Source organism: Neovison vison, chromosome 8 (assembly GCF_020171115.1).
Source record: "Neovison vison isolate M4711 chromosome 8, ASM_NN_V1, whole genome shotgun sequence".
Lineage (NCBI taxonomy): Eukaryota > Metazoa > Chordata > Mammalia > Carnivora > Mustelidae > Neogale > Neogale vison.
Window position 1 is genome coordinate 69,145,613 of NC_058098.1, and position 27,601 is coordinate 69,173,213.

Consider the following 27,601-nt stretch of genomic DNA (forward strand, 5'->3'; position numbering starts at 1 on the left):
TGTGTTGGGCTCTGCGCTCAGCCTGGAGTTCGCTTGGGATTCTCCCTCTCCTTCTGCACCTCCTGCGCATGCTCACTTTCTCCTAAATAAATAAATTTTTAACATTTTTTTTTTAAAGATTTTATTTATTTGTCAGAGAGAGGGAGCGAGAGCGAGCATAGGCAGACGGAATGGCAGGCAGAGACAGAGGGAGAAGCAGGCTCCCTGCCGAGCAAGGAGCCCAATGTGGGACTTGATCCCAGGACGCTGGGATCATGACCTGAGCCGAAGGCAGTTGCTTAACCAACTGAGCCACCCAGGCGTCCCTAAATAAATAAATTTTTAAACAACAACAATAAAAATAAGGAACTCTTGAGAAAAGGGAACAGCGGAAAATGTCTCCCTCCCACTACAGCAGGGTGGGCGGCCCCTCCCTGCCATCTAAGGGATCTGGGGTTCACTGCATTCTGGATCAAGGACCCAGCTGAGAACCGAATGCAGTGGTTCTCAGACTTGTGCACACATTCTGGAATCTCTTAGGGAGCAGCTTCACAAACTATTGTCAGCTGTCCCCCACAGTGCCCCACTACTGTGGTTTAATTAGCCTGGCTTGGGCTCTAGAATTAAAAAAGAAATCCCGAGAGATTCTGAAATGCAGCTACATTGGGAAACCACCGAGCTAAAGAGAGCTGTGGCCCTCACTCCAGAACAGCGTACAGGGACCCAGCCACACATGCTCTGGGGGATGATTGGGGTAGGATGGGTGTGGGGAGGAGCCCACGGAAGGCAGCCCCAGCTCCCCGCATACCCCCAGCTTTCAGCCTTGCTCTCAAGGTGCAGGAACTCAGAGGTCCTCAGCCCCACTGTTTACTGGAATCATCTGGGGGAGGTTTTAAAATGCCCCTGCCCGGGCTGTACTCCAGGCCAGTCTCAGAGGGCAGGACCCCAGACTTGGTCCTTTTTAAAGCTTAGACACAGTTGAAAACTGGGGCTAGAGGCTGTGTCCTAGGGGAGCCATGGAGATTTTTTGATCAGGGTCTGAAAGACTAACATGAAGAAGTGCTCACCATATTACTGCGTGAGGTTTATGCACGTGGCTAAAGCCTCATAACCTGGTGCTCTCTCTGCCTGACTGCACATGAGAAGCACCTGGGAGTTTTAAAAGTTCATGCCAGGCACTGTCGTCACCGTGTTGGAGGTGCTGATCCACCTGGGGGGCAGCACACAACCCTGGCAGGGACACGAAGGAGATGCTGGCTGGGCTGGGGTATCACACACATGCCTGTTCCTCACAGGGCCGGCGGATCCCGCTTTCTGACCTTGGACAGCTGGACAGCACGTCTGGAGTCTGGCCCACGCACACAGCTTCAAAGTCGCCTGATAGCACAGGATCAGAGGGGCTGGTGGGAAAAGATGTTGATGTCTTGCTGCGGACAAGGCACACATTCCCGACACTCAACTGCACATCCAAAGAATACAGCCCGAGTCTATTGCATCCCGGCTGCTGGAGCCACCAGGAACTCAAGAGAAGGTAAAACGAAGGCAAGCAAAGCCACAGCCCCTGCACTCTAGAGCACAGACGGCAAAACAGAAAAGAAGATAAAGTGATAAATGAGCTAGAACTGGGGGTCCGCGTCCCCCAGGAGGCTGTGGGTCATGAAAATTGTGTGAAGCTTGGGCTTTCCAGCCCCCTGTTAGGAAAAGGGAAAATCACAGTATCTACTTGGAGACTTTTGCCGTGGTGATTAAATGAGATAGGCTGGGCCCAGCACTCAGGGTCTGGCACAAGCTCTCTAGAAACGTGAGCTATTATTTTCAAGGAAACAACTTTTATGCTCACTATAGACAATAATATGTTTTTAAAATGAGGATCAATTCTGAAGTTGAATTACTGTTATTGTTACTTTCCAACTGGAGACTTTGAAGGGGCTGGGCCCAGCAAATGACAGCTCTGAGGGGGCTGGGCTCTCCAAGGTGGTCCTCACAGGGTTTGCCTGCTCCTTTGGGTCTGCACCATGTTCTCGAAGTACCAGTGTGGGGATTAAGAGTACAGCTGGATCCCAGCTTGCCTCCTTGGCCCAGGGAGAGAGGCACCTGCTCTGTGAAGTCAGCAGTGAAGGTCACCCTCACGTGAACAGAGGGCTTGGGCTCTGGGCCCCGTACAGGAGTGCTCCTTGTACGTGGATGGCCACCACTGCTACCACGGGACATGGGATCCCAGGCTGTGTGGAGCCCAAGGGGCAGCTGTTCTCGGCAGGGCCTCTATCCTGGGAGGCTGCTGGACGCTCTGGATGGGTTGCTCCAACCACCCCAGAGGGAAACTCTCCCCTGCACCATGAGAGGCAGGTCAGGGTAAGTGAGGACAACCTCTAATGAGACAGTGAAGGGTGCAAAGTGTCAACCGAATAGATAGACTAAGGGATTTTTGACTGCTTAGAAACCACCTGAGGAAAGAAAAACAAAAACCAATCACCTGAGAACAGAGTGAGATAGGAACAGCTAAAACAGAACTAGAGGAACTAAGACGAGGGAAGAGCCAGTGCCTGGGTGGCTCAGTCATTAAGTGTCTGCTTTCGGCTCTGGTAATGATCCCAGCGTCCTGGGATCGAGCTTCACGTCAGGCTCCCTGCTCCATGGGAAGCCTGCTTGTCCCTCTCCCACTCCCCCTGCATGTGTTCCCTCTCTTGCTGTGTGTTTCTCTGTCAGATAAATAAATAAAGTCTTTATTAAAAAAAAAAGAAGAAGAGGGATCAGAGTATTTGTGCTGCTTGGCTCCTTTGGTTTATCTAGCCATCTCTGAGTCAAGTAGAAATACATTTTTGCCCTGCTAATAGCGATCATATTTCTAGTATCCATTCTACACCCAGTGCTCCCCCTCTGTTCTTGCTGCCAACCCTGAAAACTCTGAAATCCTGAGTGCTCAGTGCTGGCCACTTGGAGGAGGACTCGGTCAGTCGAATAGCCAAGTTCCATCTGTGTCCTGACGCTGCTGCATGCTGCTGTAGGGGTCTTCCCAAAGGAGTGACTGTCAGACATCCTGTATCCACTCCATCCACCCCATCCTATGCTCTGTCACCCATCGTGCATCACCAGGTTCCCACATTATGTCAAAATTCCCAGGAAGGCTTCAGCCTGCAGCTCCAATCAATGAATGCTTGTGCTGCTCTCCAATTTTTTTTTAAAGATTTTATTTCTTTATTTGACAGAGTGGGAGAGAGATCATAAGGAGGCCAAGAAGCGGGCAGAGGGGTAGGGGAAGCAGGCTCCCTGCTGAGCAGAGAGCCCAAAACGGGACTCGATCCCAGGACTCTGAGATCATGACCTGAGCCAAGGGCAGAGGCTCAAACTACTGAGCTACCCAGGTGCCCCTCCAAAACTTTTTTGATGTGCATATCCATCATTAAATTTTTAAAAATGTATACCTCTAACAAATACACATTTATAAGCTCTACAAATGTACCTTGATGCTAATATGCCATGTTTGTGATATAACATGTTAAAAAGTGAATTTTTTTTAAAAGATTTTATTTATTTATTTGACAGGCAGAGATCACAAGTAGGCAGAGAGGCAGGCAGAGAGAGGAAGAAGCAGGCTCCCTGCTGAATAGAGAGCCCAATTTGGGGCTCAATCCCAGGACCTTGAGATCATGACCTGAGCCAAAGGCAGAGGCTTAACCCACTGAGCCATCCAGGTGCCCCTTAAAAAGTAAATTTAAAAAAGATGAGCTATGGGGTGCCTGGCTGGCTCAATCGGTGTAGCACATAACTCTTGATCTCATGGCTATGAGTTGGAGCCCTATGCTGGGTGTGGAGATTACTTTAAAATAAAATCTTAAAAAAAAAAAAAAGGAGAGGATGAGCTACTTTTGACACACAAATAAAAAAAGGATGAGGGGCACCTGGGTGCTGACCTGCTTAGGTCATAATCCCAGGGTCCTGAGATCGAGCCCTGCATCGGGCTCCCTGCTCAGCGGGAAACCTGCTTTTCCCTCTCCCTCTGCCCCTGCTTGTATTCCCACTCTCCCTGTGTCTCTCTCTCTGTCAAATAATAAATAAAATTAAAAAAAAAAAGTAAAAAATTAAAAAAGGATGAGCTACTATGATTTCCACCTTAAAATACTGGGGGGAAATTGAGCACATCAAACCCCAAATAAGCAGAATTTGAAAGGAAATAAAGATAAGAGCACAAATCAATAAAACAGAAAACAGAAAAACTCAATGAAACCAAAAGCTGGTTCTCTGGGATTAATAAAGTTGATAAACCTGAAACCCAACTGATCTGACTGAAGAAGAAAGAAACACACATTATTACCAGTATCAGAATGAGAAAGAGATCATCATCACTGATCCAACAGACGTTAAAAAGATAGTAAGGGAATATTATGAACAAATCTATGCTGATAAATTTGACTACTCAGGTGAAATGGACACAAACTAAAAGCTCACTCAAAGGGCGCCTGGGTGGCTCAGTGGGTTAAGCCACTGCCTTCGGCTCAGGTCATGATCTCAGAGTTCTGGGATTGAGCCCCGCATGGGGCTCTCTGCTCAGTGGGGAGCCTGCTTCTTCCTCTCTCTCTGCCTGCTTGTGATCTCTCTCTGTCAAATAAATAAATAAAATCTTTTTTTTTTTAAATTATCTGCTTCAAGAAGAAGCAGATAATATAAATAGCCATATATCTATTTTTAACAACTAGATTTGTAAATTAAAATCTTCCCATAAAGAAAACTCAACGCCCAGATGGTTTTACTGGCTAATTTTTACCAAACACTTAAGGAAGAAATAATACCAGTTCTAAACAAACTCTTCCAGAATACTGAAGAAGAAGAAATACTTCCTAACACATTCTATGAAGCTGGTATTCCTCTGACACCAAAACAGAAAGAGAAAACTATAGACTAATATCCTTCATGAACATAAACATTAAGAGTTCTCAATAAAAAGTTACCAGATTGAATCCAATAATACATACAAAATTAATACCAAGTAGGATTTAGTCCAGAATGCAAGGATGATTAAACAAACATTCAAAAATCAGTCAATGTAATTCACCAAATTAAGGGACTGAAGAAGAAAAACCATACAAGCATTTCAAAATCTAACATCCATCCCTGATAAAAGTTCTCAATGAAGTAGGGGTTTATCAAGGTTATAGCATACAAGATCAGTTTGCAAATATCAAGTATACCTCAGTACACTATCAACGAACAATTTGAAAATGAAATTAAGAAAATTATTCATTTTTAAAAAGAGTTTATTTATTTGTCAGAGAGAGAGAGAGAGAGTACACATAAGCAAGTGGAGACGCAAGCAGAGGGAGAAGCACGCTCCCTGCTGACACAGGACTCCATCCCAAGACTTTGGGATCATGACCTGAGCCAAAGGCAGACACTTAACCAACTGAGCCACCGAGGCGACACTTCACAAATACTTCTTAAATATGGCACTAAAAGCACCCACTATAAAGTATCAGTGGGGCACCTGACTGGCTCAGTGATAAGAGCAGGCAAATTTTGATCTTGGGGGTCACATGTTCAAGCCCCACTTGGGTGCAGAGATTCCTAAAACAAAAATAAGTAAGCTTTAAAAAAAAATTTAAACATTTACCCTATGACTCAACCTATCCATTCATAGTTATTTATCCCAAGGGGAAAGAAAGCAGATGTATACACAAAGACCTGCACAAGACTGTTTACAGCAGATTTTAATAGTCCCCGAACTGAAAACAAAACAAACCCAAACTGTCATTAGGGATAGGATATCCATACAGTGAAATAGGACTCAGCTACGAAAAGGAATAAAGTATTGATACACAACAACACTGATGGATTTCAAAATAATTTTTATCCTGAGTTAAAGAAGCCAGACCCCCTCCCCCAAAAAAGAGTACCTGCTGTGTGATTCCATTTATATAAAATTCTAGAGAATGCAAACTGATCTGCAGAGACAGAAAGTAGATTAGCGGTTTCCTACAAAGGGGGAACGAGAGAGAAATTAATTACAAAGAGGCACAAGAAAACAACAAGGGTGACGGACATCATTATCTGGATGATGATGACAGTTTTATGGATATATACATATGTCAAGTGTATAAACTGCATGCTTTAAATGTGTACGGGTTAATGTATGTCAATTACACACCTCAATAAAACGTGGAAAAAAAAAAAAGATGGGCTAAAATGTAAATACAGGTGTTAATGCTTCTTCCTGCATCTGGTGGTTCATCCCACCTCAAAGGTCCTCCACCCTGGAGACTCTGGTCTAGAAAATCCTGTATGTAGGCTGTGATCTCTCCTGACATCCAGGGGAGAGAGCTGGGAAAGTCCTAGATTAACCCTCGGCTGGAGGTAACTTCAGATGAATACCAAAGCGTCAGAAGAAATATGGTATAAGTAAATCCATAAATACAAAAACATGGATTATGTGGATTGTGGAGTGTGTGTATTATGTGGCTTTTGCTCCTGAAAATCATCACAAGAAATGATTCTTAATAATAACTCTCTGGGGAGAGGAAGTACCACAGGGAGTGGGTGTGCAGGAAGGTTTTCACTTTTCATTTTGTACCTGTCTCTAACATTTGAATTTTCTGCACCTGATACATAGAATACTTTAAGATAACAACAGGGATTACCTAGCTAGTGAGGTTATTGGTCTTGGTTTTGTTTTAACTCTTTTTACAAGCAGCAATCTTATAATTATTATCTGAAAGGGAATAGGGAGGAGGGTGAGAAGGAGGGAGACAGAATACAAGCAAGAAAAGAAAGTGACCCACAGAACAGAGGCCTGTCCCAGGGAGCCCTGAGGCCCCAATGTCTATAATGCTGAAACCCCAGGAACAAAGGGGAGAAAGTATGGTGATCACGTGAGGAAGAACAAAGTGTCCAAAGATACTGCTCATGAAAATGAAACTGATTTGTTCTGAGAACTAAATTTCTCACCCACTTAAAAAATATCCAAAGAATGTACTGGCCAGGGTAATTTTATTTTGTTATATTCTTCCCCTCCCACACAAATATTATAGAAGCTGGTAGGGAATGGAACGGGTAGGTAAAATGAACAACACTGTCTTGGAAGCTGACGGGACAGAACCTACGCATGCTTTACTCCCTCTCTAAAGTGTTTTGATCTCATTGATGAGCTCCCTTTCTCCAGGCACTGCTGCCTATTCAGTGTGCTTGGCAGACTAACTGGCCAGTCCTACATTGGCACGGCCAAAGCATGTTTGTTAAAGAAACATGAGGTCATTTCTTTCAAGCAATTAGTTGCACAAGAACATGTTTGCTTTCAAAACCAAATTCTGTCATTAAAAAAATGATTAGAGCTAATAAATGAGTTCAGCAAGGTTGCAAAATACAAGGGCTGTATACAAAAATCTTTTTTCTTTCTACACACCACCAAGGATCAATCTGAAACAAAAATTAAGAAAATAATTCAATTTACAATAGCATCAAAAATAAGAAGGGGTGCCTGGGTGGCTCAGTTGGTTAAGCATCTGCCTTTGGCTGAGGTCATGATCTTGAGGTCCTAGGAATAAGCCCTGTATTGGGCTCCTTGCTCAGTGTGGAGTCTGCTTCTCCCTCTCCCTCTGCTCCTCCCCCTTGCTTATGCTCTCTATTTCTCAAATAAATAAATAAATAATCTAAAAAAAATAATAAAATACTTAGGAATAAATGTAACAAAATAAGTATAAGACTTATTTTGAAAACCACAAAACAGTTTTGGAAAAAATGAAAGAAGATCTAAATAAATGGAAAGATATCCCATATTCATGGATTAGTAGACTCAATATAATTAAGATGGCAGTAATACTCAAAGTTATCTACAGATTCAACATAATCACTATCAAAACCCCAGCTGTCATTTTTGCAGAGGTTGATAAACCATCCGAAAATTAATATGGAAACACAAGAGACCCAGAATAGCCAAAATAATTTTGAAAAGAGGAAAGCTGGAAGACTCACACTTCCAATTTCAATACTGCAAGCTGCAGTGAACAAGAATTTGGCGTAGTGGGCACCTGGGTGGCTGTCTGTTAAGTGCGTGATCTGAATTTGGCTCAGGTCATGATCTTAGGGTAGTGAGATAGAGCTCCACACTGGTCCCCATACTGAATGTGGAGCCTGCTTAAGATTCTCTCTCCCTGGATAGGGGGAGAGAGTAATTGGGTGATGGGCATTAAGGAGCACATGTGATGTGATGAGCACTGGGTGTTATATGCAACTAATGAATCACTGAACACTACATCAAAAACTAATGATGTACTTTACGTTGGCTAATTGAATCTGAACAACAGCAAAAAAGAAAGTTGCATTCTAAACAGAAAAAAAAAGATTCTATTTCCCGCTCCCTCTGCCCCCTCACCCCAGCTCGTACACTCTCTCTCTCTTTCTCAAATAAATAAATAAATAATATTTTTTAAAAAATCAGTGGAATGGAACGGAGAATCCAGAAATAAGCTCATACATCTATGGTCAATTGATTTTCAACATGAATGCCCACTCAATAGAGAAAGAATAGTCTTCTCAACAAATAGTGCTTTTCAGCAAGTGGATAGCCATGTGCAAAAGAATGAAGCTGGACCCCTATCTCACACCATATTAAAAAAAAATAAAAACCAAACTCAAAATAGGTCAAAAAACTAAATGCAAGAGCTAAAACTTTAAAACTTTCAGAAGGAAACATAAGGGAAAAATATTCATGACCTTGGACTAGGAAATGATGCTTTGTTTGACACCAAAAGCACAAGCAACAACAGGAAAAAAATAGATAAATTAGGCTTTATCAAAATTAAAACTTGTGCTTTAGGGGCACCCAGTGTGGAGCCTATTTAAAAGTGAAACAGCAAAACAAACAAAAAAACCCCTTGTGCATCCAAGTTCACCATCAAGACAGTGAAAAGAGAATCCAGAGAATGGGAGAAAATATTTGCAAATCACATATCTGGTAAGGGTCTAGTATCCAGAGTCTATGAAGAATTCTTACAACTCAGCAAAGAAAGAACCCAACAACCTAATCAAAAAATGGGCAAAGCACTTGAATGGATGTTTCACCACAGAAGATATACAAATGACCACTAAGTACATGAAGAAATGCTGAACATCCTTAGTCATTCAAGAAATGTAAACCCAAACCACAAGATACCATTTAACACCCACCAGCTTGGCTATTAAAAGATGGACAATAACAAATGCTGACAAGGGTGTGAAGCCTTATACATTGCTGGTAAGAATGTAAAGGGATGCAGCTACTTCAGAAAATAGTTTGGCAGTCCTTCAAAAAATTAACCATACAGTCACCATACAATCCAGCAATTTTACTCTTAATGTACACCCAAGAGAACTGAAAACATATGTCCCCATGAACCCTTGGGTGCAAATGTTTATAGTAGCATTATCTGCAATGGCCAAAAAGTGGACACAACCCAAGTGTCTGTCAATGGATGAATGGATAAATATGGTATATCCACACAATGGAATACTACTCAGCCATGAAAACAAATGAAGTACTAATACATGCTACAAGGTTCATGAACCCTTGCAACATTATGCTAGTGAAGGAAGCCAGACACAGAAGTTTGCATACGGAGACACCTGGGTGGATCAGTCTGTTGGGCGTCTGCCTTTGGCTCAGGTCATGATACCAGGGTGCTGGGACTGAGTCCCACATCAGGCTCCCTGCTCAGAGAGGAGCCTACTTCTTCCTTTCCCCCTGCCCCTCTGCACTACCACTCCCTGCTTGTTCTCTCTCTCTCAAATAAATAAAATCTTAAGGAAAAACCCCCCAAAAGGTCACATATTGTATAATTCCATTTATGTGAAATGTCCAGAATAAGCAAGTTCATAGTGAACGTAGATTAGGGGTTGCCAGGGGCTAGGAGGATTGGGGGTGGGGAGCGGCCTCTGATGGGTATGAGGTTTTTTCCTAGGGTGATGAAAATGTTTGGGAATTATTAGATAGTGGTGATGGTTAAGCAACTCTATGAATCATATTGAATCATCTGCTTTAGAAGGGTGAATTACACGGCGTGTGAATTACATCTAAACAACTCTAATTCTGTACCAGTCTTAATAAATATTAATAAAGCTTCACTGTGTCTACAATGGCCCCCACTGTCCTCCAAGATCTGGCCCCAAACGTCCAGTTTTATCCCCAACTCTGCCCCCTTTGAGGAAGTTCTACTCTCCCCTCCTCCTTGTCTTTGTTCCCACTGATTCCTGCTTCCCTTGCATCTCTCCACACCTGAATCCTACCTCCAGGGCTGCAAACCAGTGGAGCTGTATTCCATCTCCAGTTGAATCTAGCCTGCAGATGGGTTCACAGTGGGGGTTTGGGTGTTTGATCTTCTAACTGAATTAGTTACCAAGAGGAGATTTCACATGAATGTTGGTATTCTGGCTAAGGCAGACTCTGCTGGCTGCTGATTCAACGGCCATGCTCCTCTTCCTCCCTGTTAAGGGAACCCAGACCACCTCAGTGGATGAACCATGTTATCCCACTTACCTCTGCAGGGACTGATCTGGGGTGGCTATTTGAGCAGTCAGAGCTCTGAGCCACAGGCAACAGAGGAAAGCTCTAGCTGTTTGAACAGAAAACGGTTTATTATGTGTCGGAAGCCAGCTGACCATCAAGTTAATGTAGCTTAAGTGCTGGAGCCCTTCCTTGCATGGCCCCCTGTGAGTGTTCTAGGTTAGAAAGGGAAGCCAAGCTATAATCAGTGGGCATTTCTACGTGAACATTTCTGGAAAATACCTTAAAGATATCCAGGAGAATGGGACCTGAACTTTCCAAAGTAAGTATTTAGTATGATTTCTCTACTCATTCTAAACAAATGTTCATTTTCATACTTAATTTTCCATGTTAATGAACTGGATGATCCAGATGTTATAATTACAGACCAGGATTTTAGAGCAGCTATTATAGCTATGCTCAAAGTGATAAATGAAAAGATGCTTATATTGAATGAACAAATGAGAAATCCCAGTAGAGAAATAGAAACTGTTAAAAAAAAAATTATACAGAACTGGAAATTCCAAAACCAAAAATTCAAATATTTGAAAGGAGGCTAGAAGAGTAAGTCTCCGGGATTCTACCCTGGGGGGTGTAGGATCATGAGGCTAAAAGTTCTTCAAACATAGTAGGGTGTTCAAGGGCACCACACAGTCAGAAAACATGGCAAGTGTCTAGCTCTGAAGTCTGTGACCCAGTTCTGCCTAATGAGACAAAATGGAGTGTCCTGGTAAAAAGAGAAAAGGAGTGACCTCGTCTCCTCTACCCTTCTTTCTGCCTTGTACTGCTGTGTCAGGAGAACATGATGATACTTGGAGCTATGGCAGCCATTTTGCAACCTTGAGGAGTAGTAGTGAGAAGGGAGACACAGAAGCTAAGCCAGAGCCCTGATACTGCAGATCTGCTAATATACCATAGAACCCCCCACCTCTGGATTTCTTGTCATGTGAGATAATAAACTTCTCTTGATTGGGTATTTAATTCTCTTAATTGTTGTTTATAGTAAAAGTACATCTTAACTAAAACACAGCTTCTCTTGAAAACAGAGATCTGGCAAGACCAGACTTACTAGCCTCTTAGGGTAAGACCTTTCTAGTCATAGACTTGCTTGGTCCCCATAGGCCAACGAGTTTACAATCCCTGCTTTATACATCTCTGGAGAGATGAATCAATTGTCTTCTCTCCTACAAAGCCCTCCCTGTCTCCAGCCTCCCTGCACCCTCAACCCCACCTGGCTAGAAGTAATCTTCCTCTCCTTGGAATTCCCATAGTTTTGTGGCTGTGTCCGTCTCTTGTCATAATTGTGCATTCCGTCCCCTCTCATTTGGCCGTCATCCTTCTGAGGGCGGGAACCACACTCTATTCATCCCTGAATCTCCCTCTGCCGTCTAGCAAAGTACCGAATACAGGACACACTCAATGCATCTTTTCTAAATAAGAAAAGCCCCTGCAGTGAAAAATGTCAGTGTTCTGAAATATCCCATTCTCCAAGCTCATCAAGGAGCTTTTAACCAGTGACTTGTGCTTCTTCTCGAACTAGGACAATAGTATCCACCTTACCCCAAACTTCAGTGAAGACCTGAACTCTGTTCAGCCCTCAGCCCTGGTGACCCAGAGTACACCTATAACAGTCCGCTCTGAAGCCTCAGCCTGCCTTGGCAATCCCTTTACTTGGGAGGCATGTTGGGATACAGGTAATATTCTAAAACGTTCCCCATCCAGGAAAGGATGGAAATGTATACACATCCAGGAAAGGATGGAAATGTATACACATGCAAATCTCCGAAAGGCCAGGCAACCTGAAAACACATAGTCCCAATGGGAGGGAAGGCAGCTCAAGGTTCTGGCCTGGGGGGCTGTGTCCCACAGAGGATGGGGTCCTTCGGAGCACCTCAAGTTGCTAACAAATCCTGAGTAGCAGGACTTCCTTTTATATCAATCCTGGCTCTAACTTCACCTTGCACATGCTTCTTGAACTGGTGGCTGATTTTTAGTTACAGCTTTTGCTAGACTCTCTGATGGTACCAAGTTCTTGTCTCTAAACTTGTTTTTAATTTTGGAAAAACAAAAACAAAAACAAAAAACACGTAACATAAAGTTTTCCATCTTAATCGTCTGGAAGTGTACAGCTCAGTTGTATAAAGTACACTCCCACTGTTGGGCGGCCATCTCCGCCGTCCATCTCCAGAACTATCTCATCCTCTGCACCCATTAAACATGAACTCTCCATCCATTCTACCCTTCTGCCTCTATGAATTTGACGCCCATAGGTATTTCTGATAAGTGGAAAGTGTTTGTCCTTTTGTGCCTGGCTTGTTCATTTACCGTAAGGCCGTAAGGTCCTCCTCAAAGGTCATCCACATTGTAACACGTGTCAGAATTTCCTTTTTTTTTTTTTTTTTAAGAATTTCCCTTCTTTTTAACACTAAACAGTATCCCACTGCATGTGTATATCATGTTTTGTTTATTCACTCATCTTTCAGTGACATTTGGGTTACTTCCAACTTTTGGCTATCGTGACTAATGCTACTTCGAATGTGGATGTACAAATATGTTTAAGTACCTTCTTTTGGTTCGTTTGCAGACCTGGCCTTTGACTTTCCCCAAATCAGTCAAGATCCTGACCTTGGGGATGGAATTCTCTAGGCCAGTCTCTATTCCAGTGGGAGAGAAAGAGAAGCCTAGGCTGGGCTTGCAGGTGATGCAAGCCAGAGCTGAACCGGCTGGGAACTCCAGAGCAGGTTCCTGCCTCTCCCGACAGAAGGCAAATAAGGGACAATGTGGCAAGAAGTAAAGAAGAGTGGGATGTCCCCTCTGCCCCTGCGGGAGGAGACACATACCACTGCACAGAGGAGAAGAGCAAGACAAGGAAAGCCTCTGTTCCCCAAAAGGGCAGGCATGCCGCAGAGGAGGCCCTAGACGCTCAAGAAAGGGCAGCCCAGGCTGCAGGGGCAGAGGTTATGAAAAGGATGGGGATGCCGGGACTGGTGCTATTCAGAAAACTTCAGTTGCAAGGGTCCCGGCATACAGATCAGGGGTAAAGGGTGTGGGAGGGGGGAGCAGGAGGAGTCTGGAATGCTCTCATTTGACAGATGGGCCTCTGCTCAGCCAACTCCTGAAGTACAAGAGGCACAAAAGCAGAAGTCCGAAGGGCTGGTTGGGGCGGGGTTGGGGGGGAGATTGAGGGTGCATTGCAGGTCTCTAACTCTGGCCTTCTGAGCTACGTACATGCTTTTGCGTTTTAGTGGGAGTGTGGGCAGACTGAAGCTGTGGGCAAAGGTGGGGTCTAGATGCCTGTGAATCCCTCTCCCAGTCTGCTGTAAGCACCTTTCTGCTGGCTACGTGATATTTTTTGGTGCCAAAGTGTCTAGGTTCAGATACCAAATGAGGACAGCCTGGGAAGGTGCACCACTAAAGGGAAAATTGATTGCTCTGTGGAGCTCTGAACATCCTCAAGTATAAAGATGACTTAAATCACCCCTTCGATGCCAGGACCAAGGTATAGACTCAAAGCTCTCATTTTCGCCCAGACCAAACTTAAGGGGCTCCTCTGATGTCGTAGGAGCCAAGGGGTACTGCTGGTGGGGGCATAGCTTCAAGGCTCTTCCCCTTTGTGACTCCAGCTTGAGGAGCTTCCCTGAGTTGATGCAGATGTTCCTGAAATACCCCTCCCCCGCACCCCCCAGCTGCAAGCAAACTGGGACTCTCAGGAAGAACTCAGAGGCAAGCTGTCCCCTTAAATCCAGAAAACACAATTTCCAGACTGTTCTGGGATCCCAAGAGTCTGTGAGGTCAGCCTGGACTTGGCCACAGTGACATGGATCTGAAGCCAGATCAAGGTGCCAAGGAGCCTCTTGGCTCAGCTTTTTACTAATGCTGGAGCCAGAGCCAAAGATGGCCTGATGTCTCCATGCCGTGGTGACGCAAAGTCCCCACCAGCACCTCTCCTGCATGCTGGGCTCCACGGCTGCTGAGAGCTGTGTACTATGCAGGCTCTCGGGCTTGGGTTACTCAGGGCTCAAGTCTCCACCCTGCTCCCTAGTACTGACCAGACAGATGGAAGAGCCCATCCACGCTGAGATCCCATAGGAGACTGAAGGCTCCCGAAGAAGTTTCTGGAGGCCATGTCAACAGCTAGGAGAAAAACAAAAACAAAAACAAAAAAAATGCCATTTAGGTTAGCTGGTATAATAGCAGTATGGTATAATGGTAGTAAACCTTTACTACTCCGTATTAAATAAATCCCATTTAACCCTCACAAGTCCACGTGGTAGAAGGATCTTGCCATTACTGACATATTACAGGTGAGGAAATCATACTCAGAGGGCTCAAGCAGCTTCCTAGGGACACATAGCCAGTAAGGAGCAAAGCCAGGATTCAATCCCAGGCCTCTGTGACTTGAAATCTCCTACTCTGTCCATCTCTCTGTGTGAGAGTTTTCGTCTTTCTACCCTCATGTCCTGTGGCCACAGCCATGCCCCTCCAGGGCATTTACTAGTGTGAGGAAGAGACACAGCTCAAAAGCAGAAAGTATACTCAGCTGGACAATGACAAGCCAGCTACTGTCCATGATCCTTACATCATTTCCAGGTCACTGCCTTAACTTAGAATCATCTTAGGCCATGCTCTGGGAAGAAGTTGGTACTGAGTACCAACCCTCAAATAACCTGGTATCGGGGGGCAGGTCACCAATCTGACTCACTGGGATCTTTACCTGAATGCTCCTTGAGTCTGAGGGTCATCAAGTGAGGATTTGGAATGTGGAGAGAACATGATGTGGAGATGAACAATGGGACAGCACCCCACCCCCAAAAGTCCATCCAGCCTGGGGACACACCAATGAGGCCAGGCCTTAGAGACAGGGCAGAACCTTGGCGGCCCTCTTCCTGCCATGGTCAGTCATGCTGCATATTATACCATCCTTCTGAGAGTGCAGAGCAAAGTCTGCTGTGGGGGACTCTCTGGGCACATCCCCTCTTCAGGCCTGAAGCTCTCATCTCCAGGGGCTGGGGTTGTTGCTTGATGAGAGCCCTGAGCCAAGTCCCTCTCTGGGCAATGGCCTTGCAATAAGGGAGCCTCACTCGAGGTCACGCTCCCTTTCCAAGTGCAGCCTTAGTCTGCTATCTGGCCCCATTGGTACTGGAATCCAAAGGCCTGGACCCCTAGCCTCAAATGGAGCATCTGCAGAACTGGCTGTAGCCTGTTGAATTTGCCCTGCCATTTGGCTTCCCCTTCTCCCAGCAGCTCTCACTCTGCAGGAAGTGTGGCTTATGGGAACCCTCCCCAGGGAACCTCAGGGAAACCACATCTCAGAGTCATTGTCTCAAGGATCTGGGCCTATGATAACCAGAATTCTGCTTTCCTCTTCTTCTCATAGCTTCTTGTAACTTCTACATACCTACCATTCCCCAACAAGAATATACATTCACTGACAGCATATGCTACCTGCTTCTGTTCACCTTCCCCAGCAAGGCTCACCTTGCTCCAAGTATACACTAGGGCTTCAGTGACCGGCTTAGGAATTCGTGAACACTAAAGCCAAAGCCTATTCACCCAGTGGCCACCACACACTCCACTAGGAGGGAGGGTGGTGGGGAGCAGGATTTAGTCTCCATGGGAACACAGGATGTCCTTTTCCAAAAAAACAGTTGAATGAGTGGGGTTGGAGAAATCTGTCTAGCTCACCCATCCCCTAGCTCTCAAATCAACCCCAGGCACATATATGAGCCCCCAGCAGCCCCATGACCCTACACTCCTAGCTGCATTTGCTTGGACTGGGGAAGGGAGTTGTCACTAAACCTTTATTGGATCAACAAGACTCCTTCCTGGTAATTAACTTGGCCATGGAGCCTGGCGAACAGAGAGAAACTGAAGCCAGTCTTGGGACCCTAAACCTTCCCCACTGTGGTTCCAGCTTTTTCTGAAGCCCAGCCATATCCCTACCCTTGGATTCCAGGAACCACTCCTGCACCTTTAGGAGAATCCCACCAATGGCTTCAGGGAGCCCCCGAGGATTTCTGCCTTCTCCTAGCCATACTCCTCAGTCACAATGTGAGGTTCTGAAGTAGGTTGAGCACCATGGGCATAGTCTGTGCATTTACCTGGGACACCATTTCCAAGATCTTTCTATCCATAGAGCTTACTAAGTAGCAGGAACTCACCCGAGCCTGAGAATGAATGAATGAATGAATGCTACTGTTTCTATAGGAATATATGTTCTAACAGGCAAAACCTCCAAAGTGAAATAGCAGAGTCCATCCTGCTAAGGCCTGGAAGACCTCAGGTGCTGTGCTCCTCCCTCCCCTTCCGGAGATGAAACTGTTGGGCAGAGTCTTGCCCAGAAGGCTCCCAAGGCCAAGAGCATCCTTTTCACTTATCTATCTTCAGCCATTGGGTTAGGGGGAGCTTTTGTTTCTCCTTCCTGAAGATAGAGAACCAGAGCCATTGCACTAACATCATCCCTTCCTGATGATGTCCAGGCCCGGGGCTGAGCTGTGGTGGGACCCATAAGGACAAGGTAGGTCACAGGAATTTCTCACTTAGTTGTCACCTGGGACTGTGAGTCCCAGTTTACAGAGTAAGAAACTGAGTCAAAGAGGGGACATTAAATAACTCATCCAGGGTCACAGGGTAGAACAGGGCGGAGCTGGAACTCACACCTAGTGTCTATCTGGCCTTGGGGCTGGGTTCTCTGTTCTATGGCCCCCTGCAGAGGTGACCGAGTTGGGAGAAGAGCTGGGCAGGGCTCACCCACTCCTCCCCGGGCGGACTGACAGGGAAGGCACTTCATGCAGTGTCAGGGTCACACAAGGACCCTCTGTGGGCCACATCTCAGATGGGCTCTTTGTGCCTCCCAATGCCTGATTGTGCATTTGGCCATATACTGTGCAAGGAACAGAGAGAAACTGCACTGACTAGGGGCAGAGAAGAATGGCAGCACTGTTCCCTGTTCCCTTCTGCCTGTCCCATTGGACCTGGGGGAGGGCAGCAGCCACACTCTTGGGCCCCAGGAGCTGAGGGTGTCTTTTTCCTCTGGGGCAGGGAGGGGCATGATGGGAAGGATCCCAGAAGGGAGAGGAGAGAGTAGGGGGGCCTTTTCTGGAAGGCAGCCAGCCAGTCCACCCAGGCTGAGGAGTTCCTAAACAACCCACCCTGCATGGTGGCTCTAATTTACAGCTGGGGTCCAGGCCCCAACTGGCAGGAAGAGACCAGCTGGAGCTTGTGACCTGCCCGTCCCCAGGCAGGGATGGCTCTGGGTAGGGGCCAAGGCCAGCATCCTCACACATTGCATTCAGATGACAGCAGGTGGTCCTGTCCCTGGGCTATTCCTGCCGGCTTCTGTCTTTCTCAGGGTGGAGGTTTTAAGCCCTGGGCATGTTACCCCAAGGCAAAACATTTCAGCAGCCAGAGGAGAAAGGGGTAGACACAGAGTAGCTGTTCTAGACTTTTCCAGGCATCCTACAACTCCACCGAGAGGGGGAAATGCTCCAACACCTGAGCACACACCCAGCCGTGAACGCACGAGGGCCCTCACCCTTCTAAGGGTGCTGCAGGGCCCGGACCTGGGACTTGGGAGGGGCGAGGAGCAGCCTGGACACAATGGAAGCTCCTGTTGAGTAACCAGGAGTCACAGAGGGCTCTGGGAGTTACAGGTGATACCTGGTGAGGCCCAGGCTCTGGTGGTGAGTGGATCGAGACCACGGGCTGGTCCGGGGACTCTGTGATGACGGGGGCATCCTAGGCTGCCTCCCTCGAACCTCTTGCCCCCGCTGGGACACACCGGGCAGCACCCAAGGCCAGAAAAGGGACAGGCCCATCCCCCCACCCCACCCACTCCTGCCCAGGCTCTTCGGCCAGCGTGCTCCCGCCACCTAGTGGCAGGTCTGTGCTCCTCACCTGGAAGAGCCACCGGAGCAGGGCCACTGGGCAGTCGGGGATGTGCAAGTAGAGGTTGCTCAGGAGGCCCATGTGCAGGAAGGAGAGCTGCTGGGCGGGCGGGCAGCTGCGAAGGCAGAGGAGTGAGGTCAGGGTAGGTGGGAGGCCCTCCATGCAGGCGGCCTGGAAGCCTTTCCTCAACACACCTGTCTGAGGAAGCCACGGGGGGCGGGGGGTGTGGGGATCCCATATTGCATCCTCACCTGACCCCAGAATCATGGCAGCAACTGCTAGGGACACAAACGCTTCGAGCTCCGATGCCAGGAGCTGTCAGAAGGAAAAACCACCCACACCCATGCCATCACTGGAGTCATTTGACCTTCCTGAACATGGCTCAGTGTTCGAAGCACAAGAGGGGAAGGGACGTTTTTTGTCCTTTTCCCTGTGGGGGAGGGGGAAAGGAAGGTATTTACCGAGGTTGCAGAAAGGACCCCTGTGGAGGTGAGGAGGGAACCCAGGAGTCACGGCCCTTAGCCCAGGGCCCTGGGCGGCCCCCAGGCAGGCAGAATTACCAGCGGGGCCCACGTGGGGCCGGCGTCTGAGCTCTGGTTACACAGAGCATTTCTGCCCCATCTTGTGTTTTTCCGAAACAAAGCACACCTGAGAAGATGGGAAAATAACAGAAAGGGGCCCAAGACAGAGCCATTCGGGGAAGGAAAGAACAAACAAGGGTGCTGTGGAGGGTTCACAGGAGGGGCCGAGTCAAGAGGAGATGGTGGCACTGAGACTCGCCTCCCACCTGTGCTCCTACCCTGCGCTTTCCCTTATCGCAGGACCCTAGTGGGCCTTTCCTTGCTCCCGGGAGCTCCCAGACTCAAAGGGCCGGTGTGGAGAGGAGCCTAGCTTTGAGTACTCTTGCCACCCCACAGACTGTCTGGGAAGACAGGATCCCACAGTCCTGTAAAAGGAGTTGAAGTATTTCATGTGGTCATAGGGCCTTTGGTGGAAGGTGTTTCAGAAGTTACTTCAGAAGGGCTGGCTGGACTGTGTCACCCTTTCTGGTGACCCCCAGAGAGGCTGAGTTTGGGGCAGGCTTCTTCTCCTCTGCTCTCTTGTTCTACATGATGTTCCTAAGGCAATGAATAGGGATTCTAGGAAATGAAAAAAGGAATTTCAGGTCTGTCCTCCTTTTTTTCATGGCCAAATCCACGCAAAGAATATTTCAGACAGCATTTAAAGTCATGACTCTAGATAGAAATTTCTTCCATTGGCCCAGCCTCTTCTTCTCCTTTTTAAAAAGGACACATTTTAATCTGCCAGGAACAGAATGCTCCAAAACAAAGATTCTCCTCTGAGCCAAGTTGCTGTCTCCTTGAGTATGTCCAGGCAATTTACAAATTGTATATTTTTTTTCCAAATTATTTAAGTTCAGAGGAGAAAGCGGCTTTGTTCCTAGGTCTGTGAAGCTGACCACTCTCAAACAGACCTTTATTTGTACATACGAACACGTGTGCACCCCAGGGCTGCTGGCACACTCTGCTCTAATTCACGTGCTCTGTCACCCGGATACTTTCAGGGGCCGACCCTGCAATGCATGTGTGGTTCGAGCCCTGCACCCCGAGTGCAGACAATACCCCAGCAGACAATGCCTAGAAAACCTCACAGATTGGCAGGTCTTGGCTGGAGGCCACGTGGCAAGAAGGCTGGTGCCCCAGGGACTCTAGGGAGACTCTGGCTCTGGCATTCTGCTCAGGGGGGCACCTCTCTAGTTTCTCAGTAGGAGAACTGATTGTACAAGCCCCCGTTGGCTCGGATCAACACATTTCCAAATGCTGCTCCGAGGGAGAAATACCCTTCGGTTTGCAATGTCTCCTTTGGGCTATGCCAGCCTCGCAGCACAGTTTCTGCCAGAGAAAAGATCAGTCTGCCTTCAAGTTCTCTGCTGCCCAGTGATGGTTAGCCGGTAAGGCAAGGAGCAAGAGATAGGCAGAAGGGCAGCCCAGCTGTGCCTTGAAGCGAATGGCTTTCAAGGAATTCTGAACTTCGAGCTCCATGAGATGCAAGGAATCTCTGCAGGCTGCTGGACCCCAAGCCCAGTGTGCACGCTCCAGGAGGGGAATGCTGCTTCATCTCAGTGGAACCACGAGCCTTCTCCCCTTCGGTGCAAGGGACAAGGCTGACTGTAGCCACTGTCCTGATCTGCGGCGGGAAGGGAAGCCTGGAGGAAAAGGGTTGGCAAAGTAGGAGTGTGTACTGAAAACTCAAAACCCTTGGGTTACAGAATCACTTGTTAAGTTTGCAAAAACCCACGGCATGTCCACAAACCAAGAATGCGGACACTGGGTCCAACTGGGTGACTCTGCCTTTTGCAAAGCCAATGCTAAGTCCGAAGTCATCCTGAGAATGTCAGAGGACCCCGGAGTGAGAAGGGGAGGTATGGGGCCTCCTGGGCAGCAGATGCCATGCAGGCCTGGCTGGATGAGAAGTCCCAGCTGTCAGCCCTGAGGATCCCAGTAAGAGAGGTTCCCATCTGGGATGAGACACAGCCACAGCCAAGAATACTGCTAACCCTCAGACCCCATGGCAAAGACAGAAGGCTGCAGGAGCTGAAGGAAATAAGAGGGGGATGGTGGAAATTGAGAGGGGGATTAGTCCCAAAGGGGAATCGAACAAAACACAGGTCAGCTTGGGTCAGCAGGTTGGGCTCCTGGGCCGAGCTGGGACCTTCTACCTGGACCGTATGTTCCTGATAATGCCCAAGTCAACATTCCTCTAGGCTCTCTATCTTCATATATTTTCTGGGCAGCAGTCCTGGAGGGCAAAGGATCCAAATGCCTTGGGAATCCCAAGCGATGGCAGAGGGATAAGCACCAAGTGTAGTTATTTATACAGTATCAGTTTCTGTGTCTTTGCCAAGTTCCTCAAGAGCAAGTTTAAGTAAAATGCCGAAGGAGAACAGAACGGAATAATGGTCAGAGTTTCCATCCCCATTCCTCCTCTTTTTCTCTTTCTTTTGTTTAAAGATGAGTGAGCACCCTTCGGGTCAGAAGTCCAGGGATCCCAGCAATGCCCCAGCAGGGTGCTTCTGTTGGCTCTTTATTTTTCGGGGACAGTTGGACCAGCTGGGCGCTCTGGTCCATCCACACTCTGTAACTGATGGATTTATTTCACCTGGGGCTTCAACCCCGTTGTGCCAGTGAGACAGAGAAACAGAAGGGACCCCATGAGAAGAGAAAAAAAAAACAAACCTATTTTTTTTGCTTCTTATCCTGTTTCTGTTCTTGCTAAAACCTGCACCCCTCACCTCACTTTACACATTCCTGGTAATGTCAATAGGTTATGTCTTCCTTGTAAGGGACAAGGAATCAATGATTCTCTAGAATAACACCTAAGGAAGGACCAGGTGAGAGGGATGAGAGGAAGCCATCACATGCATATATCAGACCACTGACGAGACATCTGGATGCCAAGACCCCCTGATTCCAAGGAGTAACCCCCGGGGCTCTCATCTTTGGATATCTGAGGGGACATACACATCAGACCACCATCCTCAGTAAAAACCTCAGACCCCCAAACAAAGACGAGGCTCCTGCTCTTTTCCTTTCCCACTTGTCTGGACGCTCTGTGTCTCTCTTTACACGTCTTCACCAAATTCTGCTTTTGCCTTCTGCTAGCTCATGTTTGATTTCCGTCCCGCATGAAGGCAGAGACCGTTTGATTGGCCTCATGGGAACCCCCCACTCCCCCCAACCCCCAGTTCCTCAGACCTGCTTGCCAGCAACACCAGGAAGAGGAAGAGGTCCTGGCAAAACAGAAGCTGGGAGCTGGCCTCAGGGAGACCCAGTGTTCAAGCACACGGACACACACACACAGCTCAGTGCCACCCGCCTCCTCCTGCCAAGACGTTTCCTGGAGGAAGGGCTCCCTGAGCATACACAATGAGCACCTCACTGGAACAGTGAGGTGGACAGCCTCCCACCCCCTTCCAGCGTGCTCTGTGGGGGCCCAGGGAAGACCATGAATCATTCAGCGGGCAATGTCCACCCTTCCTGGGGAGACGGCTCTGGCCTCAGAGCTGCATGTGGGCATAGGTCCCAACACTTCTCCACTCAGGGGATTCGGATTTCCTTTTGAACGGCTGTCAAGGGAGGAAAAAGTTCAGCCCCTGATACCAACTTCTGTTATAAAGGCACGTGACTTTGGTTCCAGGGAACTGACCTGAGGTCACACATCCAGCTGAGTGATGAATGTGAGCAGACCGGCCAGGCCATCTCCGATCCTGGGACTCTGGGCTCCAGGAGATGCGTTCTTGCATGGAAACCTATGTAGGTGCTGCCCGGTGAGGACGAGGACTCCTGCAGCTGCCCTTTGCCCCACCGTGCCAAGAGTGCCCACTTTGTACTGATACCCCTCTTCACAGATGGGTAAGGAGGCATGGATCTCTTTCAAGAGGTGGTTTTTAAAACTTGCATTCACTTCCCCCCCCAAAACTTCTAATGGTAAAAATGAGATGTGTTCATAAAATACAGAATATAATAAGGAAAATAAAAGTTACCTGTAACCTCCAAGTGTTAACTTTTTGCACAGCAAAACACTGAACATACTGCCTCTTGAGAGATCAAGTAACTTTTTATTTTCCCTTCATTTTCATGCTTCCGGCTGAACACAACAGGGTAATTATTGAACCACAATTTTCCTCTCTTGTGTCTGGGTTTGTGGTCCTCGGCATAAACAGGAAATAAGAGTGACCCCAAGGCTAAGTGGTGACCTTCAGGAAGTGGCCCTTACCCACTGTGTAGCAGGAGCCCTCTGACCGGACCATGTGGAAGGCGGTGGGCATTCCTCCAGAAAGGCCCTGGGCTCCCAGGGCTGGCCAGGCCGCCTCTCCAGTGCCTTATTAGCATACTTGAGGGAGGAGGGTCTGAATTCCTCACTCTGGGGTAGCTGGCCGGCCACCTGGCCCCATTTGGCAGGGCTGCTCAGTCCCCGGGTCACTGCCGCATGGGCCCTCTTGTCTGTCAAACACTTCCTGCTGCCTGTCCAGTCTGGGACAGGAAACCTGCTGTCACACAGACCATGGCCGGCCAAGGCAGCGAAGCAGCACTGCAAGATGCCTTCCTCTCTCCTCTCCTCTCTCCTGTTCCTTCCTCGCCCCTCCTCTCTCTTCAGCGCTGCTATCCTTCTTTTCCCTTCAACCCTTCTTGCTTCTTTTCCCCCCTTTCATCGTCCCTTTATGAGACACCTTCTTAGCGTGGTGACATCGGCCTTTACCGATATGCAGATGCTCAGGTCCAGTCACCTCGTATTGCTTCCGGGGCTACGCTCCAGACAAAGCTCTGGGTATGAAGTTGTTCTCTACCACAACATTTATAAAGGAGGAAGGTCAGAAGTAACATATATGCTGAGGAGAATGGCTAAAGGTGTTGAGGCCTCGTGCTAGGCAATATTCTCTCAGCATTCATGTCATGACCAATGGCGATGTTAGGGCCTTGTTGAGCTCTTCATTGCACAACATATAAGACACATTTAGAAGATGGCTGAGGAAAGCTGAACACCGACTGATATCAGTGCTCTGAAGGATTTGGATTTTTTAGGTGTAATAATGGCATTTAACTTCTATCTAAAGATAGAGCCCTATCTTTTAGAGACACACAGTGAAGTACTTACAGATTCAATTATATGTGCCTGGGATTTGCTTAAAAATAATCCTGAGGGGATAATGTTAGTGGGCAGAGGTAGAGACGGAACAGGATCACCTTAGAGTTGATTGCCAAAGCTGAGTGATGACTGTATGGGGAATCATTACACTATTCTACGTATACTTGAAACTTCCCGTGACAATCAGATGGCTTTAGAATTAGTGAAACAGACATAAGGAAACCCTGAAGAGCTGGAAAAGACAAGACTCCTGCTTCCAAGAGACCACGGACAGCTCAGCCTCTGGGCTCCCTACTGTCTGGTGTGAGTCCGGTGGCCTCCTCCCCATCCCTTTTGGCCACCAAGACCCCGCAGGGTTTGGCCTCCGGAGCACGAGTGGATAGCTGCCCTGAGTCCTGCGGGCTTTCTCTCTCGTTCTTAGATAGATGAACTCCCAACTGCAAATATTGGATGTGGCTGTGGTCAAGCTTTTAAAATCCCCTTAAAAAGCAACAGAACCGGGGCGCCTGGGTGGCTCAGTGGGTTAAGCCGCTGCCTTCGGCTCAGGTCATGATCTCAGAGTCCTGGGATCGAGTCCCACATCGGGCTCTCTGCTCAGCGGGGAGCCTGCTTCCTCCTCTCTCTCTCTCTGCTTGCCTCTCTGCCTGCTTGTGATCTCTCTCTGTCAAATAAATAAATAAAATCTTTAAAAAAAAAAAAAAGCAACAGAACCCATGGCTGTGTGATAACGAACGTAAATTTCCTTCCATGGAGAAGTGTGACAGGGCAGCTGTCCTAATGTTACAGTGTGCACTTGGGGCTGGGGACGAACTTTTCACTGCTAGCATCACACATGACGGAAGGGTGTTGTTTCCAATGAGCAGACGGAAATGACGATGATGTGTGCTGGAAAACTGCTGGATGGCCCAGAAAGTAGCTCCAGTGTCGGCAGAGACATCACCCCAAAGGCATGTATGGTGAGTCTGACTAGATAGAGTTCTATGCTCCCAAGGTGTGGGGGAGGAAAAGGCGCTATGAATACATAAATACATAAGCGACCTAATATTTGCTGCAATGTAGGGCTTTTTAAAGTATGTGCATCTAAATCGGTAAATTAAATATGGTAAGTCGACATGTGAGACATATTTCATCTATAATCCTGAAAACTGACATGTCCCACCTGACTCAAGCACAGCCTTGAGTTTCCTCACTGGGGCCAGCCCTTATCCTTGGGCTCCAGAAGGGACAGGGCCTGGCCATCCCATGCTGACATTTACCTGAGGAACCGTTCTTCCAGGTGGCTCCGTGGCTTGAGCTGTGAATGGTCCAGGATGCAGGGCAGGGGCTGATGCCTGGGTAGAAACACCGTCTCCCCAGGGTGCACCAGCGGGATGACCTGCGGTGACACGGAGAACTTCTCCACCAGCATCCTGGCAAAGCAAGGAGCCGGAGAGGCGAGAGTCAGCACCTGCACCTGGTCTGCAGCCCAGAAGGAGGCCAGGGAAAGCCAGATGGTGCGTCCTGCTTTAGTGACCGTTGCCTGGTGGGGAGAAGACTGGGGAGGACAGCGCCACCTGCTGGTAAAGGAGGAGCCTGCAAGATGCTGACTCAGGAGCTCTTCCCCATCCCACTCTTGGTCCTGCATCCCAGCCCCTTACTCTGGGCTTTTTTAGCCCAGGAGCCAGAAGTCCTGCTCCCAGACCCAGTGCTGCCCATTCCCTTTGTTCAGCTCAAACTTTCACTGGGCACCCACGATATGTGGGTGCCAGGTGCTGAAGGATGAGTCAGGCGTGGGCAGCCATCGCATGCCTAGGGGAAGGGTAAACAAATCACCACAATAGCCTTCAGCAAGTGGGCCGACCACAAAACTGCCTACACAGGCACCGCCAGGGGCGGAGGAGAGAAGCTTCGGGTGTGGCCCTGGTCGGGAGGGCATCCACACAAGGAAGGAGCGGGGATGCTTCTACTGGGGCACCAGTCTGTGAGCTCTTGTGATCACGAGGACTCCCCAGGGATCTCCGGATGCCCAGGCTTTGCCCTGCCTTGTGTATCTGATCAGTAGATCAGAGCTGGGTCCCACAACAGGGAAGGAACAGAGAAAGAAGGGATACATTCCAACTCTATTGGGAGGGGTAAAAATTGTTAGGAGGGAGTGGGGGAGGGAGGTATTTAATACAGTTCCTATGAACACAGCAAATCTCTGCTTCATGAAGGACTGGCCACAGTGCCCTGGTGGGTGAAAATAGCAAGTTTCAGAATAGGGAGTGTGTACGTGTGTTGCGTGTGTGTGGTGTAGTTATACACACAGACATAGGCACGTACACATTCTTAGACACGGGCAACACCCGCCACATAACTGACATGGCCAGCTATGAGCTTGGGTCATCCCTAGGGAATAGGATTTGGGGGCAGCAGGAAGGAGACTTTTCCTGCTTACTTCATACAACTGTGTTCTGCTTGATTCAATAGAAACAGAACACACCTTTGACAACAATAAAAACAGCCAAATGAAACAAGCCACAAGTATGGCATCCCCTCCTGTTCCCAGCCTGGGCCCTGGGATGGTGGACTCAGATGGGGAACTATGCTCAGGGCTTCTGTTGGGGTCTCGGACACAAGCAGCGGGCTCTGCAGGCTGAGCTGTGTAGCTGGCGACCTACCACTGGCTGGATGAAATCTGCCTCCCTCTGGCCCCCGACCTGAGGAAAGAGGCCGATGTTCATCACTGGCTCATATCACCAGCTTATTTGGAGGGTTAAATGGCACAGGGTGTGGAAACGCCATGAAAACACAGGGGACTTCTGCTCCTGTAGGCTTTTGCAAGCAACTTGTGTGAACCACCACACAAATAGGAGAACAGTTTTCTGTTTTGTTCCTCTCTTTGCCATTTCAGCATTTGGGGTTCTATGGCTTCTGTTGCTCTTATACTAAGGAAGAATTGCAAATTATTAAAAGTTTATAGGAATTGGGCTCATCTGTAAGAGGGTCTTAGTCTGGCCCCCCAAACCATAATACAAAGAGACTTTTGTGACACTAAATATAATGTATATGCATTATTAAGAGTTCTGAGATGACTCTTCCATGTCTAATTGGGGATTTCCTGTGCAGCCCTGAAGTGAGGATAAAGGATGATGTGAGGGCTGAAAAATTCCCCCCTCCCTGCCTCAGTGCACACATAAGGTCTTTTAACTTTAAGAAATAGAGAATGTAGGATGGCATCCACTCAAGATGCAAGCCAATCCTTAGAGCATGAAGGGACGCTGGGCTCTGGGTGCTTGGGGGTCTCTTCTACGGTGGGCATCCACAGCGGGTGTGTGACTCCTGGTCACGAACAACTGCTCTGGCAGATGGTGGCTGGCCCCCAGCCGCAGCCTCACCCTTTCCAGACCCACATCCTCTGTGGGATGGCTGTTCCAATCTGAACACCCACAAAGGTTTACAGTGGAAAGTATCAGTGAGGAGGCTGGGGTCCTCCTAACCAAGGCCGGGGGTCACCAAACTACATTCTGCGGCCAAGTCCTGCCCATTACTGTGAACAAGGTTATATTGCAACATAAGCATATTTATTCACTTGTATATTGTCTACTGGAGCTTCCCTGTCACAAC

At 47.9% G+C, this 27,601-nt stretch overlaps 1 protein-coding gene across 1 annotated transcript in view; it reads right to left on the reverse strand.

Annotated features, from left to right (window-relative positions):
• The window catches only part of LOC122915421 (protein FAM178B-like), a 48,598-nt gene that overhangs the window by 15,202 nt on the left and 5,795 nt on the right, over positions 1-27,601 (reverse strand). The window contains exons 5-7 of the mRNA XM_044262222.1: positions 25,273-25,425; positions 18,380-18,485; positions 14,533-14,617 (exon numbers count right to left, since the gene is read on the reverse strand). Of these exons, the coding sequence (XP_044118157.1) occupies positions 14,533-14,617; positions 18,380-18,485; positions 25,273-25,425 (344 nt within the window). The remainder of the gene's footprint in view (positions 1-14,532; positions 14,618-18,379; positions 18,486-25,272; positions 25,426-27,601) is intronic.